At 38.9% G+C, this 14649-nt stretch overlaps 1 protein-coding gene across 1 annotated transcript; it reads right to left on the bottom strand.

Moving 5' to 3' along the window:
* Positions 1-5563: 5563 nt before the first annotated feature.
* txn2 (thioredoxin 2) lies at positions 5564-14058 on the bottom strand. The gene is made up of 6 exons (XM_042394185.1): positions 13973-14058; positions 13778-13782; positions 13565-13683; positions 11587-11858; positions 8965-9088; positions 5564-5780 (listed from the first exon to the last, which is right to left on the bottom strand). The coding sequence occupies exons 1-6, from the start codon at positions 14041-14043 to the stop codon at positions 5664-5666; spliced, it is 708 nt and encodes a 235-aa protein (XP_042250119.1). The 5' UTR covers positions 14044-14058; the 3' UTR covers positions 5564-5663.
* Between the last annotated feature and the right edge of the window lie 591 nt (positions 14059-14649).

Genomic DNA, 14649 nt, shown 5'->3' with positions numbered 1-14649 from the left:
GACTGGGTAATTACTTGTGTGAATTCATGTGTGTGGGCATTCACGCTTGAGGGTCTTGGTGAGAACCTGTGTCCTCATGCATGCACACACATACATATAGATCTGTATGTACACGCTGCGGCTCAGATTTGTGTCAAATCTGATATATGTTGTAGGTTATATAATGCTCGTGTCTGACCCAGATCCTCTTACCTGACATACACTGAGAGGAAATTCAACACACACATGCTTGAATGTGAGTGTAAACACACCGCAGTCATACAAACCTCTGCCAAGTCTACAATATTTACGCAACTTGCTTCAATAAAACAAGCAAAGCTGAGTGTTTGTTTGTGTGTATCTAAAAGGCCAGAACGAACAATCTAGAGCAACCTCCATTTTTAAAATATGCTATAATGGGAGTATGGCACTAACTGGCTGTTTATTCTCTCTTCTATCCTTTAGTCTCACCCTGTTTCTAACGCCTCCATCCTCCTCCTTTCCTTTAGTAATCAGTACACAGGAAGGAGTGATAAGACACATGTTGACTCACAAAACTCGGGAATGTGGAGCAAAGGGAAAGTACGCAAAGCTTTGCCTCTTTTGTTGAGCTGTGTCTCCGCTCATTTATCATCTGTACTGCTTTGACGACACCTCTAACACGCGCTAAGTCGGTGTGGTATTGTAAGCCGTGTGTTATGTTGCATGGGAAAAAGACGGAATGATAGAAAAAGCAACAGTAGCAGCTTTGTCTGGTGTCTGCTTGGTATTTGTCTGGAACAGAATGAAGACCTAACACGGTGGAGGGCAGCATGTGTTTAAAATATAAATACAGTTATGTATTTACTATAAACACACAATACTCTCCGGCTGTGCCAGTTCTGGGTGTTGTTATGCAGTCTCTCTCTCTCTGCCCACACACACATACACACACTTCAACAAAAAAAAAAAAACATGCAATGCAAGCCCACAATCATGTAATTCAAACACACAGAGCAAAGGCATTTGGCTGAGAGTCAGGCAATTTCTTTTCAAACAAACACACAGCAAACATTAACAGCTTGAGGTTCCAAGGAAGGCAGGCAAACTGGGACTGGAAGTCACTAGAAGAATTCTGCAACTCTGCCTCTCAGCCCGTTTGTTCAGCAGCCGCTGGCTTCCCCTGTCTTTTTTTGCCTTATATGGTCACAAGAGTGGTTGAGTAAGAGAGAGAGACAGCGGGAGCGAGGATGGAGGTGTGGTCTATTGTTTTAGGCGGAAGAGGTGTAGGGTTACGTGCTGTTCTTGAACCTTTGGAGCCTGTCGTCATTTCTCTCTCAGACAAAGAGGATGAGACGGGTGTGTGTCTGCCTTGTCTGTCTAGGGGGGGCAGTTTCTTTCATGAGTGTGAATCCTGAAGCCTAAAGACCCCAGTGACTGATTATTAAGAGGCAGAGAAACACACAGAAGAGGAAGAAAATAGTTAAAAAATGGCAGATCATTAACAAAGGTGTTGCCATTTAGACATCTCAAAACTATGCAGGAATGTCTTTCATCCAGAGCACAATAATTGCATTTGTACATCTGGAGCATTTGCTGGTCCAACCCGCTTGCTTCACTCACACCTGCTTATGTAATGCCAGTGGAATTCCCCCTATTCAGAAAACCACTGGGCCTCTGCCTCTGGTTGCTACCGAGCAGCTCTGCATGTCCTGGGGCTCCATATGCGATGATCTAATACAAGCTAGGACCACTAGAAATGCAGATCATGTCAAATGGTGCGCGCTTAATAAGCAGTCTGGAGGCTCTCGTCAGCTGCGGGCTCCGTAATGACATGCCAGGATGTTTTTTGGTTAGCATGTCATGAGAGAAGAAGGGGGATGACAAAATGATGAGCGGAGGGACTCTTGACTGCAGGTGCTCGCCTGTCTCCTTCACATCTCGGCCTTGTTTGACCTTGTTTACTCCGCTGTGTTTCTAGCAGGCAGTGACACATAAATGCTTTAATCCTACCCTGTACACACCCACCCACACACACACACCCCCACACACACACAGTCTTTATAGGAGAGTCATTTGAATTTCCTTGTTGTTGATACGTGCTGTGCAAATAAACTTGCTATGCTTTACAATTACAATGAATGATTAACAGTGTGCAAGGATAACACACAACTGTATTGCTTTTGGTTTTATACTGTAATCAGGAACCATGGCAACTTCCAAACCAGTCAAAAATCAAAAAGTCTGAAATCTACAGTACAGATCTACAGTACAGAGGGGTCTAAGGCCCCCACACTGTGTCGGTGTGATGTTCAGACTGTTCAAAGGCTGGATTCAATCACATGTGGTGAGAGACAGGAAGGTGGTCTGGCTTCTTACCAAGCAGGTGAAACTGAAAATAAAAGACTGAATGGGGACTGTGTGGTGGAGGGCCAGAGTCCGTCTAACTATAGCGTATTTTGGCACAGACTCAAGAGCTACAGTGATTAGCTGATTATCGATTGACAGAAATGATTTGGCAACAATATTGATACCTGAGTAATTTTTTAAATCATTTATTAACTTAAAAAAATACCACAATGCACAGGAACTGGCTTTTCAAATCTGCATATTTGCTCATTTTCCCAGTTTTCCATGATGGTAAACTCAACATCCGTTGTTGGTCAGACAAAAACAAGTAATTTAAATATAATAATTTGGACTTCTTCACTATTTTATGACATTTTATACACTGTTGTCAATTGTCAGACCTGTTGGTAATGAAAATCATTGTTGGTTGCAGCCTTACAGTACTCCTATGATGGAATAATACTACCTTGCCCTCAGTTTTGTGTGTAAATGAGCACAATATAAACTAAAACATTTCAGGTCTTAAAACTAGATTTTGACATGGACCAGGGCCACAAGATGGAGGATGGAGCTCATACAGATTGGTGACAAATTAAAGGAAAAACCTGAATAAATGAGTGGAGACACATAATGAATGCAGATGCTTCCACACAGGTGCACTACATGGTACAATTAAGCAATTAACATCCAATCATGCTCTGTGGCATGTATAACAATGCTGAGCAGGCCCAGTTGATTCAGACTTTATATCAAGATGGCAAGAGGAAAATATCCAAGTGACTTTGAAAGAGGGTTCATTGTTCGGGCAGGGATGGCGGGAGTTTCTGTCACAAAGACTGCTCAACTGGCGAGTGTTTCAATAGAAACAGTTACTAAAGTGTCACTATGGGAAAGACATCAATAAATAGGGTCGGAAATTGTGGTCAACAGCGCACATTTGATGACGATGATGCTCGCGCATTAGTGCATTATGTAAGGAAAAACAGAAGAGCAACACTTTCTCAGGTGACTGAGAATGTCAATGCAGGACGTGATCAGACTGTGTCAGCAAAAACAGTCCGTCGACAATTACATAGAGAGGGATTTTATAGTAGGGTTGCAGTGCATAAACCCCTCATTACAAAGATGAATGCACATTTGAGAGTTCAGTGGTGCAAAAACCATAGGCACTGGTCTACCGAGATGTGGAAAAAAGTGATATAGTCAGATGATTCATCCCTCATATTTTCGACAAGGCGATGAGTGCATGTGAGGCGTACACCAAGAGAACAGTACAGGCCTAAGTGCATGACCCCTACAGTGAGGGGATCTGGTGGTTCTGTTATGCTTTGGGGGGCATTTTGTTTGCATGGTTTGGGTCCACTTGTCCCATTAGAGGGAAGCGTCACTGCAAATCAATATAAAGTTGTTCTGAGTGATCACCTTTATCCTATGATGAAACATTTCTATCCTGATGGGAGTGGTCTCTTCCAGGATGACAATGCCCCAATTCACAGGGCACGAGGGGTCACTGAATGATTTGATGAGTATGAAAATGATGTGAATCATATGCTATGACCTTCACAGTCACCAGATCTCAACACAATTGAACACCTACGGGAGATTTTGGACTGATGTGTTAGACGGCGCTGTCCACCACCATTATCAAAACACCAAATGAGGGAATATCTTTTGGAAGAATCGTGTGCATGCTTCCAGTAGAGTTCAGAGACTTGTAGAAAGCTGTTCTGGTGGCACGTGGTGGCCCAACACCTTACTAAGACACTTTATGTTGGTTTTTCCTTTAATTTGTCACCCGCCTGTAGTTGACATTATACTTCAGTGTTGCAAATTTGCAGTTAGTAATAATTGCAAATACTAATGATTATTTTCATTATCAATTAATCTGCCAATTATTTTCTCAAAAAACCTTTTCTACAAAACATTACAGTATAGAAAAAAAAATGCCTATTATAGTTTCTTAGAGCCCAAGGTGACATCTTCAAATGTCTTGTCTGATCAACAGTCCAAAATCTGAACATATTAAGTTCACTATTAAGATACATAAAAGCTTCATTTAAGAAGTTGCAACAAGCAAATGTTTGGCATTTTTCCTTTAAAAAGAATGACTAAAACAATCATTCGATTGTCAGAATAGTTGCTGATTAATTTTCTGTTGATCGACAAATCAATTAATCAACCAATTATTGCAGCTCTAACATAAACCCGAATGATATAGAGTAAGCCTGGGCTTTTGGTGCCCCTGGACAGTTGCGCTCTTTGCCCTGTTGGTAATCCAGACTTGGGTCAGGTCACCTGACAGGTATGAGACTGAATTGAAGACAATATAAAGTTGAGATTTGAGACAGACGAGATGGCAGACACTTTGATTTGAGGGGATGACAGAAGTGAGGTCATTTGGAAAGGAGCAATAAGTGGAGGGTGATGTGTAGGCGTTTCAGTTACACTGATAAGAGGGTTATGACAGCATGAGTAACACCTACATGTTCAGACAGAAGGCGGAGAGATGGGGCACACAGAGCACAGAAATTATGGACAATAAAGCTCAGATGCTTGACTTTCACAACCACAGACAAAAACACAATTCAAATACAGAACATCTTTTGACTCCTTTATTACTTCACTTGGTCATGTTTCTGGTAATTAGAGTTCATTTCAGTAATAAACTAAATCAAACTCATGTTTGCAATTCCCGCTTGACATTAGTTTCACAGTCAGGACCCAGAGACGCACAAAGAAACATACACTCATACACACACATATTCCTTTCTCACATTATTAGGCATAATGGTGTAAAATGACCGTGTGTGGCTTTGTGATGATAGAGAAACGCCACCCTCGTGTGGACAAAAGCAGGAACTACAGGTAACACTGTCAAACCTCATTCAGTATCGTCTGGTTTTAAGTTAAATCTTCTTTACTGCTAAAACTATAAATGCTCATCCCTCATGTTATACAGTATAAGTGCAGTAAAACGGTGTATTTTTCATTCTATAGACTTTTACAGCAAAGTGTTACCCACTCTAGAGGTATGAAATAGAGCCGTGGAACTGTCACATTATTCAACAGAAGTGGAACTGCACGGCCTGAACTAAAAGATTAATGTAGGCACACACCCATTACTAGACAAAAGAAACAGGGACACAGAGAGACAGAAGCAATAATGCACAGCAGAAGCAGTGTGTCTAGGGATGGGTGTGAGCATTTGAAAGTTTGCCAGCTGGGATTGTGGCAAGATTTTATGTGTTGGTTGTTGCTTAACAGGCTCAAAATGGCAGCTGACTGCTGCTGACCACGCCAGAATCATACAAAACGGCACCATGATGGTGGTGAACGGCAGGGCTGGGACATCTGGTTTATTGTCCAATGATCTTGCTGACAAATGAGTCCAGCTCATCATCATCTTTGATACCCACAAAATGGTCGACGACGTCGCCTCCTCGCATGGCGATTACTGTGGGAACAGCAGACACCTGGAGACAGACCAAGTTACGTGTTATATGACACCAATAATCATAATAATATGACTTAACATCCAATACACCGAGTAAAATTCAATTCATTACCCTCCTTTCACTGCGAATTATATCTCTCTACACACAACAATTTTATTTCTATAGCACTTTTCATACACAACGGCAGTTCAAGGTGCTTAACATTGGCATAAAAGCAATGATCAACATGATAAAATTGTTTTAAATCAAAGTTTAAAAATACAGATAAAAATATCAAGCACAAGTCAAAAAACAGTTGTTCAGCCACCCACACTCAGGTAAGAAATTGTCATAAGCCTGAGAAAAGGTTTTAAATTTTCTTTTAAACGTGGAAACAAGCATCTGATCTCAAGTAATCCGGTAATTTGTTCCAGAGAGCAGGACCAAAGCAACTAAAAGCTCTCTCTGAAGACCTGGATCTTATTCTGGGTACGGTTAGATGACAGCTGCCAGATGACCTGAGGGGTCTGGTTGGACTGTAGTCAGTGAGCAGGTCAGTAATATACTAGGAAGCCAAACCATTAAGTGCTTTATGGAGTATTAGCAGAATTTTGAAGTTGATTCTGCGCTGTACTGGGAGCCAGTGAAGAGATTTAAGAACTTGTGTAATAGGTTTGTATTTGTGTGTTCATGTAAGGACTCTAGCTGCTGCATTCTGAATGAGCTGCAGCCTTGAGATTGTCTGTTTTTGGTAGTCCAGTGTAAAGAGCATTACAATTGTCCAATCTGCTAGAGATTAATGCATGCACCAGCCTGACAGAATCTGCTTGAGATTAGTGGTGACCAATAAATTGTATTTTCATCACCATCACATTATGAACATACGTGATAAACACATTGCAAAAAAGACTACCTGAAACGCCCCGTGCATTCACACTCAGCCTGTTCCTGCTGTAGTTCACCGCTCCGCTCCGCTAACGTTAGTCTTGGAATGATGGTGTAGAAAGTTCACAGTATACTTCACGTTCATCTTGCAAAGGTAATTATTTAGACATTAAATCAAAAAATGCTTGCAACCGCTGCTTTTTTTAGAAGATGAGCTCTAGTGTATTGATGTTACGCTCAAAGCAGAAGTATTGCGGCAAGATGTTTCGAGCCTCGCTTCACCACGCCAAAAATCACGTGACCACCCCAAACGAAGCTTCATTACGTCACACTTGTATCAGAGAGGTGTGGTGCTGGTTTTGGATATGGGGACTGCTGGAATTGGAACCTACCTTCTTTGTTAATGGAATAAATATTTTAAGTCACATATGTACTAATACACATGTAGGAAATTATTTCTGCAGTAAAAGTTCAATTACTTCACGTGGGAAATGTGTGTAGAACTCCCATTTTTCTAACTATCACTGGGAAACAACAAGGCTTCTCTCATATACATTTGTTATCCCCAACAAAGTGCACCAAATACATTACAAAATAGTGCATAATATCTATCCCACCAACAAATTTGTCTCAAGATTTGTGGATATCGATACCAAATGTGAATTTTGTAAAAGTGAAGAAGAATCAATTAAACATCTATTTTTTGATGATGCTGGAAAAAATTGAGGACTATTTTGACACTCAAAGCAATCATTCAAATAAGCTGGGAGCTAAGAATATAATACTATACTATTAAACAAAAAACAGAAATTTGACCAGATTCAATTTATTAATTTTACTGGGGAAATTTCACATCCATAAATCCAATTTCTCACCCATTGTTTGAACTTGTCATGACTGAATTTAGAAAGTATTTATGAGTCTCTATAAATTATAAACAATAAGAAATGTGCACATACAGTTAGTATGCTCCAAGAATTTTTTTAAGAAATCTGATTTTACTGCCTACTTTTTCTGTTAAGTTACCTTTGTTTTGTTTTTTATTACTTTTACCCTATGTACTGTTGCCATGTTGAATTATCAACCAATTGAAAGTGAATTCATGCCTGTTACATTATCTTTATTTCATCATGATGCCTAAGTGTTTTCTGTTATTGTCTTAATGTCACACATGTTGCAAGTGACGATTTCTATAAATAAAAAAATGAAAAAAAGGATACAGGGTGTGCTTCTCAATCTGTCACGATATCTAAAAAACAGATCTATAGACTGTTTGAAAGTGATCCGTTTTAATAATATTGAGTGTATTGAACAAAATAACAAGAATGACAGAAGTAAAACCGCTTATAATCTGATTAACTGTTTCTTCTCGGGCTTCGATTTAATTCAGCCATGCAAATAAAATACCAATAGTTGCCCAGCAGATGTTGCCATTACAACTGTATTAGATGCTTCAAAACAGTGAAGAATTTTCATGCCATTGTTTCACATTGATTCAGTACTTCAGAAAGCTCCGTTTCAACATAACTACTCTAGCATGTGCGTGCTGTAGACTGTCCATGTGCTGCACTGCCCTCGCAGTTGAGTTATGCCTTCAGTTCCATCACTATTAACTAACATTTAGAAACAAGAAAATCATCTTGCTGGGCCGAGTCGAGGGCCTTGATGATTGTAATAGGAGACATTACATTTATTTTAAATTGCCAATTTAGATTTATTTAATTTAAATTGTATTATTTTCATTTCAACACTGTAATATAAAGAGATGTTTTTGTTGATATTAGAAAAAAATATTTTAAAGGGAGCAGGGGAAGTTAATTTCTTATAGTTAGAATGTCTTATTTAAATGAATGTCCTGTGCAATTTGTTCAATAAAAGCTTGAAAATAATGTATTTCATTTCTTTATTCAGTGAGCACAGGCTTTTCAATATTTGGGGTCTATCCCAAATAGCAGTGTACCTATTAAAGCAGAAAGACATAAGAACTCTTATAGCTAATATTCAATATTTGTTTATTTATCGCAAGTCTTATCGTCATCACAATATTTAACAATGTTATTGCAAATTAAGATTTTCCTTATATAGTGCAGGCCTACTTGAGATATGAACCTTCTAACTTTGGATATATTCTTTAAGTGATAGAAAGCTGTCCTAGTTATGCTATTGACATTACTTTCAAAGTTAAGATCAGCATTAGGAATGACTCCAAGGTTCCTGACCTGTTCACTATATTTTAGAGACAGTGAATCTAAATGTGAATATATTTTCAGTCTCTGTTTGAGGGCCTACTATGAGTATTTCTGTCTTATGTGTATTTTATACAAACTGCAAATCTCACCCCATATTCGATAGCCAGGTCTGTGTGATCGTCAATGTCAACTTTTGCCATGGCAACACGACCTTTCTGTTTGGCTACAGCCTTCTCCAACCTTGGCCCAAGGATCTTGCAGGGACCACACCACCTAAAAACACACAAACAGAACAAATGTTAAAGCGTTCATTCCCTAAAAGACAGCAGTATTGAGTATGACCAGCACAAGGAGTGTATGATAATGACTGCTATAGATTTTAAAGGGGTTCAGCACACCATTGATTTAGTAATGCATTTCCATAAACTTGGGGGGCTTGTGAGAGACAAAATAAAGCAAATAATGGTCAAAATCAAAGCGACAGAGGCTGAAATATCCTGTGTTTTAGTCTAGTATGGGTTGAGCTCCAGAAAAACTTCTTACTACATTTCCCACAATGCAATTTAATAGCGTCTTTGATTAGGCCTTCCATGACTGGCAAACCTCCATGTCTTCCATCATCCAAAGTCCACACCTCCAGTTTGTAACACAGGCTTTCTGTTAAAAATGTTAAAGTGTCAGACCGTATTCGCCATAACCCCGATGACATCATCAGGGTTATTTTCTCAGTCAGAAGACTTTATACAAATGTTTTCATGGAATAGTACTTGTGACTCTTGATAAGTTTGAACCTTTAAAACACAGAGCACGTCGAGTTCAAAGGCTTGTCACTGTGCATTTAACTTTCAAATATCGATGAACTATAATAAAACCATAAAACATGAATAACTATGATGACAGAGCTGCAACGATCAGTCAACTAATCAATTAGTCGATCAATAGATGTTGACAGAAAATGTCAATATTTACTGGTTGCAGCTACTCAAATGTGAGGATTTGAATCTTTTATACATGATAGTAAACTGAATATCTTTATGTTTGGATAAAGACGATTAAAGATTAAGATGTCACCTTGGGCTCCAAGAAATGTTCATGACATTTTTTAATGACATTTTAAAGATAAAAACAATCAATAGAGAAAATAATCTTTAGTTGCAGCCCTGGATGATGTATTTGTATAACAACGTATGGTAACATAGTCGTATGTCACTCAAAATGAGAGGGTTATAAAGAGCTGAAGAAAAGGAATAAAAACAAAAGAACACTGATACTGTAGGTAGAACATCTTTAGCAAGAAAACAATAAGTTAAACAATATTTGGCTGACACAATAATAAAAACTTTTAAATGATAAAGCTACTTGGTACTTTTCAGAGGAGGGAATTATTTTCATTTTTGAAATATAAATAAATAATAAACTTAACAGCTTTGTTTTATAACTTAAATTCCTGCTTCATGGAAATTTCTCAGACAGCTGTGAGTCAATGCTGATGATATCCAGGCTTCAGTCAAGTGAAGACTCTTTTGAAAATTTGTTCACAATTAGTATGAGATTAATGTCCTTTAATATTTTTTTTTGTGATGGGCTCCACCTTCCCGACCCTTTATCTGGCTAAAAATGATCTGAACAATCACCTGTCTATGCTACCTCTTATACTATATATTAACTTTTAAGTATAACATCTAGCTATGCTCATGGTGAGAGTACAGAATTCAATTAGTTGTATAGCATCTCCTCAACATAAACACAAACATACATTTACACAATACCAAGCCAGTTAACAACTTGCATCAGAATGCATCTCACATACATTTTGTGTCAGATAATCTAAAAGCTATAGATATGAAGACCTCTCTATAGGACACTATATATCCAGTGGCGTCTTGCAATAGCTGCTGTGTAGCCTCACATGACTTGAAAGTGGAATCCCCACAGTCAGTTGTGTACATGTGTATTTATTTTTAACAGCGAGACACATGCTGTATGTAACATACTCTAGTCATTTAAAGAAACAGGGCAGCTGCAGCAAGGTCAGTGCTTGAATTCCTCAACTATACATACAAGTCAGCGTTCATACAGACATGTTATTGGAAACTTTGTGTTCAACACTGCTCTTTTGAACACCTAAACCTGTTGGCCTGATCTAACCCACTTGTACACCATTTTACCACATCCACATGGTTTGTAGTGCTGCAAAAAGTTACAGAAACACAAAAACAATCTAATCACACATTACATGTGATCACTTTAATTAATTAATTCCTTCATACAGCTAATTAGTACGGTGGCCCTGAGAGCTCAATGCACTACAACTTAAGAAAAGAACATGCATATAGACTTAACACAAGCAAATTAAGAAAATGTCTTCATCAATTTGACAACACATACGCAGCATTTAGAAAACACGCTGCAAATTCATATTTTACAGAAACACACTGCAAATACAGACAACTCAACGGAAGTATTCCCAGGGGGCGCTTAAAGGTGATGAACACCTCTGGACATGAGATCACAATGTTAAAATAAACCAAAAACACATTTTAGCTCATTTTCCAACACCACTGACAGATAGCCAACTTCAAAAACATCATGAGTCACAAACCATGGCAACAACTAGCGTGTCCATACATGTGCATCACTTCTGTTGTGTTGTCTGTAATGTATTTGCAGCTGTTTTCTAAATGCTGCATCTGTGTTGTCAAATTGATGAAGATGTTTTCTTAATTTGCTTGTGTGTTTTTTTTACAACCATCCCTCCCCGAGGTACTCACTGTGCGTGGAAGTCGATTAGCACGGGCAGTTCGCTGTTGATGACCCTCTCTGTGAAATCCTCGTGGTCCTGAACATTGAAGGAGACTTCACGGCGGGGGGTGTGAGGAAGGGCGCGAGTGCGTGAAGGAGAGAGGAAGGAGACCCGGGTTGTGGCGGACTGCAGGGAGGTGGAAAAAGAAGAGGAGGCGATGGTGGCGGTGGATGCTGGGCGGCAGTGGATCTCTTTCACAGAGAGCGTCCAAATTCTACGCGCTAGCAGCCTGTGAGCCATCTGTACCAAAAGACATAAGATAAAAGAACAGAGGATGAATGTTGATTAATATAATTCATGGTGATTTCAAGCCAGTTTGACACTGCTTGAGCCAAAAGCAGAGGGACTGCACAATGCTCATACTGTATCACATGGGGACACTTATGTAAGGCCAGCGGGTCTACATGCAGGGGTGGGTGTGTTTCCTGTATGATTTATGTGTGTTTAGCTGAAGCACAAACAAGGTTTAACTAGATTCTCCCATGACTGTAATGTCATAGTTATGCAACATTAGAAAGTCTTAAATCTTAAAGATACTGCCACAGGTCTTATCTGATTTTAAATATAAAGGCAGGATGTTAGGAATCCACTTTAAACTCTGCATGTATTTACCATGCAGGGTTAAAAGTTGGCACCAGTTTGCTAGGACTAGGATTAGAGCTCACAATTAGTTGCTTAAATGATACGCAACATCAATCCGCATCAATTTTAATAATCCATCAATCATTTAAGTAATTTCTTAAAGTAACTTGTTTACAACTTTACTGGTTGCAGCTTGTTGGATGAGAATATTTGCTGGTTTTCTTGGTCCTTTATGATTGTAAATTGAATTTCTTTTGAAAATGTTTGAATAAGTCAAGTTATAGACAAAATGATTAGGGCTGCAACAATTTCTCAGGGGACAGGTTGACCTTTTCAAATGTCTTGTTTTGTCCAACAAATAATCTGAAACCTATAGATATTCAATTTACAATGATATATGACAAAGAAAACCAGCAAATCCACACATTTGAGAAGCTGGAACAAGTGATTGTTCAGCTTTTTTTTTTTTTGTTTTAAAAATGACTGAAATGATTAATCAATTATCAAAACGATTAATCGAATTATAATTTCATAATTTAGGCTGAAAAAACGATTCAAGTGTCTAATACTATGAATATTACTCATTCAGGAATATAAGTGTTAGTTATAGCCCGAACTAAGATATTATTATCACAGATTGACAATAAAATCATTCAGCATCCCTTTGATGATTAAAAGTGATCAATAGCTCACAACTCAAAGCTGGCTGACAGAAGAAATAATGAATATCGCCATTAACATTTGACCTTCTGTTATCAATACGTAACACCATCTCTTACACACCTCCTGGTTTACCTGCTCTCTCAGGTGTTAGTTTTGTACAATTAATTGAGTACATTTCTGTGACTGGTGAAATAGTGAGTTAGTCTACTAAAACAGTTCACATCGCTTTGTCAGGAAAACCAATATTAGCTTGTGTTAAAATACTTATCAGGCTTGTGAACTGTCACAGTGTTTAGAAGAGAAGTTAAACGAGGTTAGCTTCCCTAACAGACGGTTTACAGCCATGTTGCTCTGCTGTTATAACACACTCACACACCAAAGACAAAGACACAAAAAACAGCTTCAAACATGAAACATTACAACGCTAGATAAAAATCTAATCCATTCCCCGCCGGCTTGGTCGGAGGTGTTGTCAGTCTCTTGTGTTGGCAGCTCGTTTCGTCCATTAACCTACGTTACGTATGACTTTGCCCTCTTCGTCCTCCTCCTCCTCCTCCTCCTCCTAACCTTACCAACGCCGCCTCCTCTCGCCGTGAAACACACAAACTGTCAAGCCGGAGCCCACAGTCCGGCGACACATTCACATATGATACATACATTACAGATAAATTAACACAATACCAGACATTTTCAGTGTTTACCTTGCCGTTAAGCTGTAGTTGCACTTGGCCTCGCGGACCAACGAAGTGCTTCCGCTGTAGCGCCGCAGATGATAAGCTGCTTTTTATCCAGGCTGCTGTACTGTGAGCAGCCCCATCGCCTGGCAGAGTAGAGAAGCACATGGCGGTTTGTTAAAGAGATAGTTCGTATTTTTTTAAGCGGGGTTGTAATTATGAGGTACTTCAATGTATTACCTGCACTAGATTTGGGTCGGCAGCCCCCAATTTGGAGAAGCAGACAGGAGTAACTGCATGTAAGCTAAGCAATGTACTACTGTGGACGGGGACAGCAGCAAAATGTATTTTAGCCACCTAAATAAAGGCTCACCTAAAAAAACAACAACATCAGTTTAAGGTTACGCTATATTTAGAGTATTTTCATCGCTTTACCTTGCCGTCACACAGCCCTTTTCTTTGGCACTACATTTTCTCAACCGTAGAACTTCCATATTCCTACGCATGGCGCGCACTGTGCAGCTGATCTGATCCTCTCCTCTCAAAAACATGTTTTTCTTCTTGTTCCCTCAGCTTCACTGTGCAGAATGATGTACCAGAAAGCTTTTTTTTCACATTCATCTGCTGAAAGTGGAAAGTTCCTCTGAGCTCATTGAAAATCTGATTTTTGAAGGGGTGGGCTTGCGAGCATGATTTGTGACATCTAAAATAGTTTGGAAGCCAGTCCTGGTCCAATATTCAACTTGGCTTCAACCTTCCATTACACAAACACTGAGAATAGACTTTACAGTGAATTAGGAGACATCTTGTGTCCAGCAGATAAACTTCTGAAATGAAATATATTTCCATATTCAGAGATTCTGGAATTTTTAATGAGGGGGAAGAAGTAGGTGTAATGTTAAGGATTTTAACAAGACGTTCTTGTTTGTTTGTTTTTTGTGTGTGGAAAAACCATGTTGGACACAAAATATTATTCAAAGTAGAGTATTTCATATACATCTTAAAATGTCACTTTAAAGGATAGGTTCATTATGCCTCAAATCTGTCTTAAAATAACAGTCAAGTGCCCAAATGAACATTGACACAGGTTTAACTTGCTGTAATCATTCCTT

The sequence above is a fragment of the Thunnus maccoyii genome, chromosome 18, assembly GCF_910596095.1.
Source record: "Thunnus maccoyii chromosome 18, fThuMac1.1, whole genome shotgun sequence".
Classification (NCBI taxonomy): Eukaryota; Metazoa; Chordata; class Actinopteri; order Scombriformes; family Scombridae; genus Thunnus; species Thunnus maccoyii.
The sequence above is the reverse complement of the archived record's forward strand: the minus strand, read 5'-3'. Positions and strand labels throughout refer to the sequence as shown.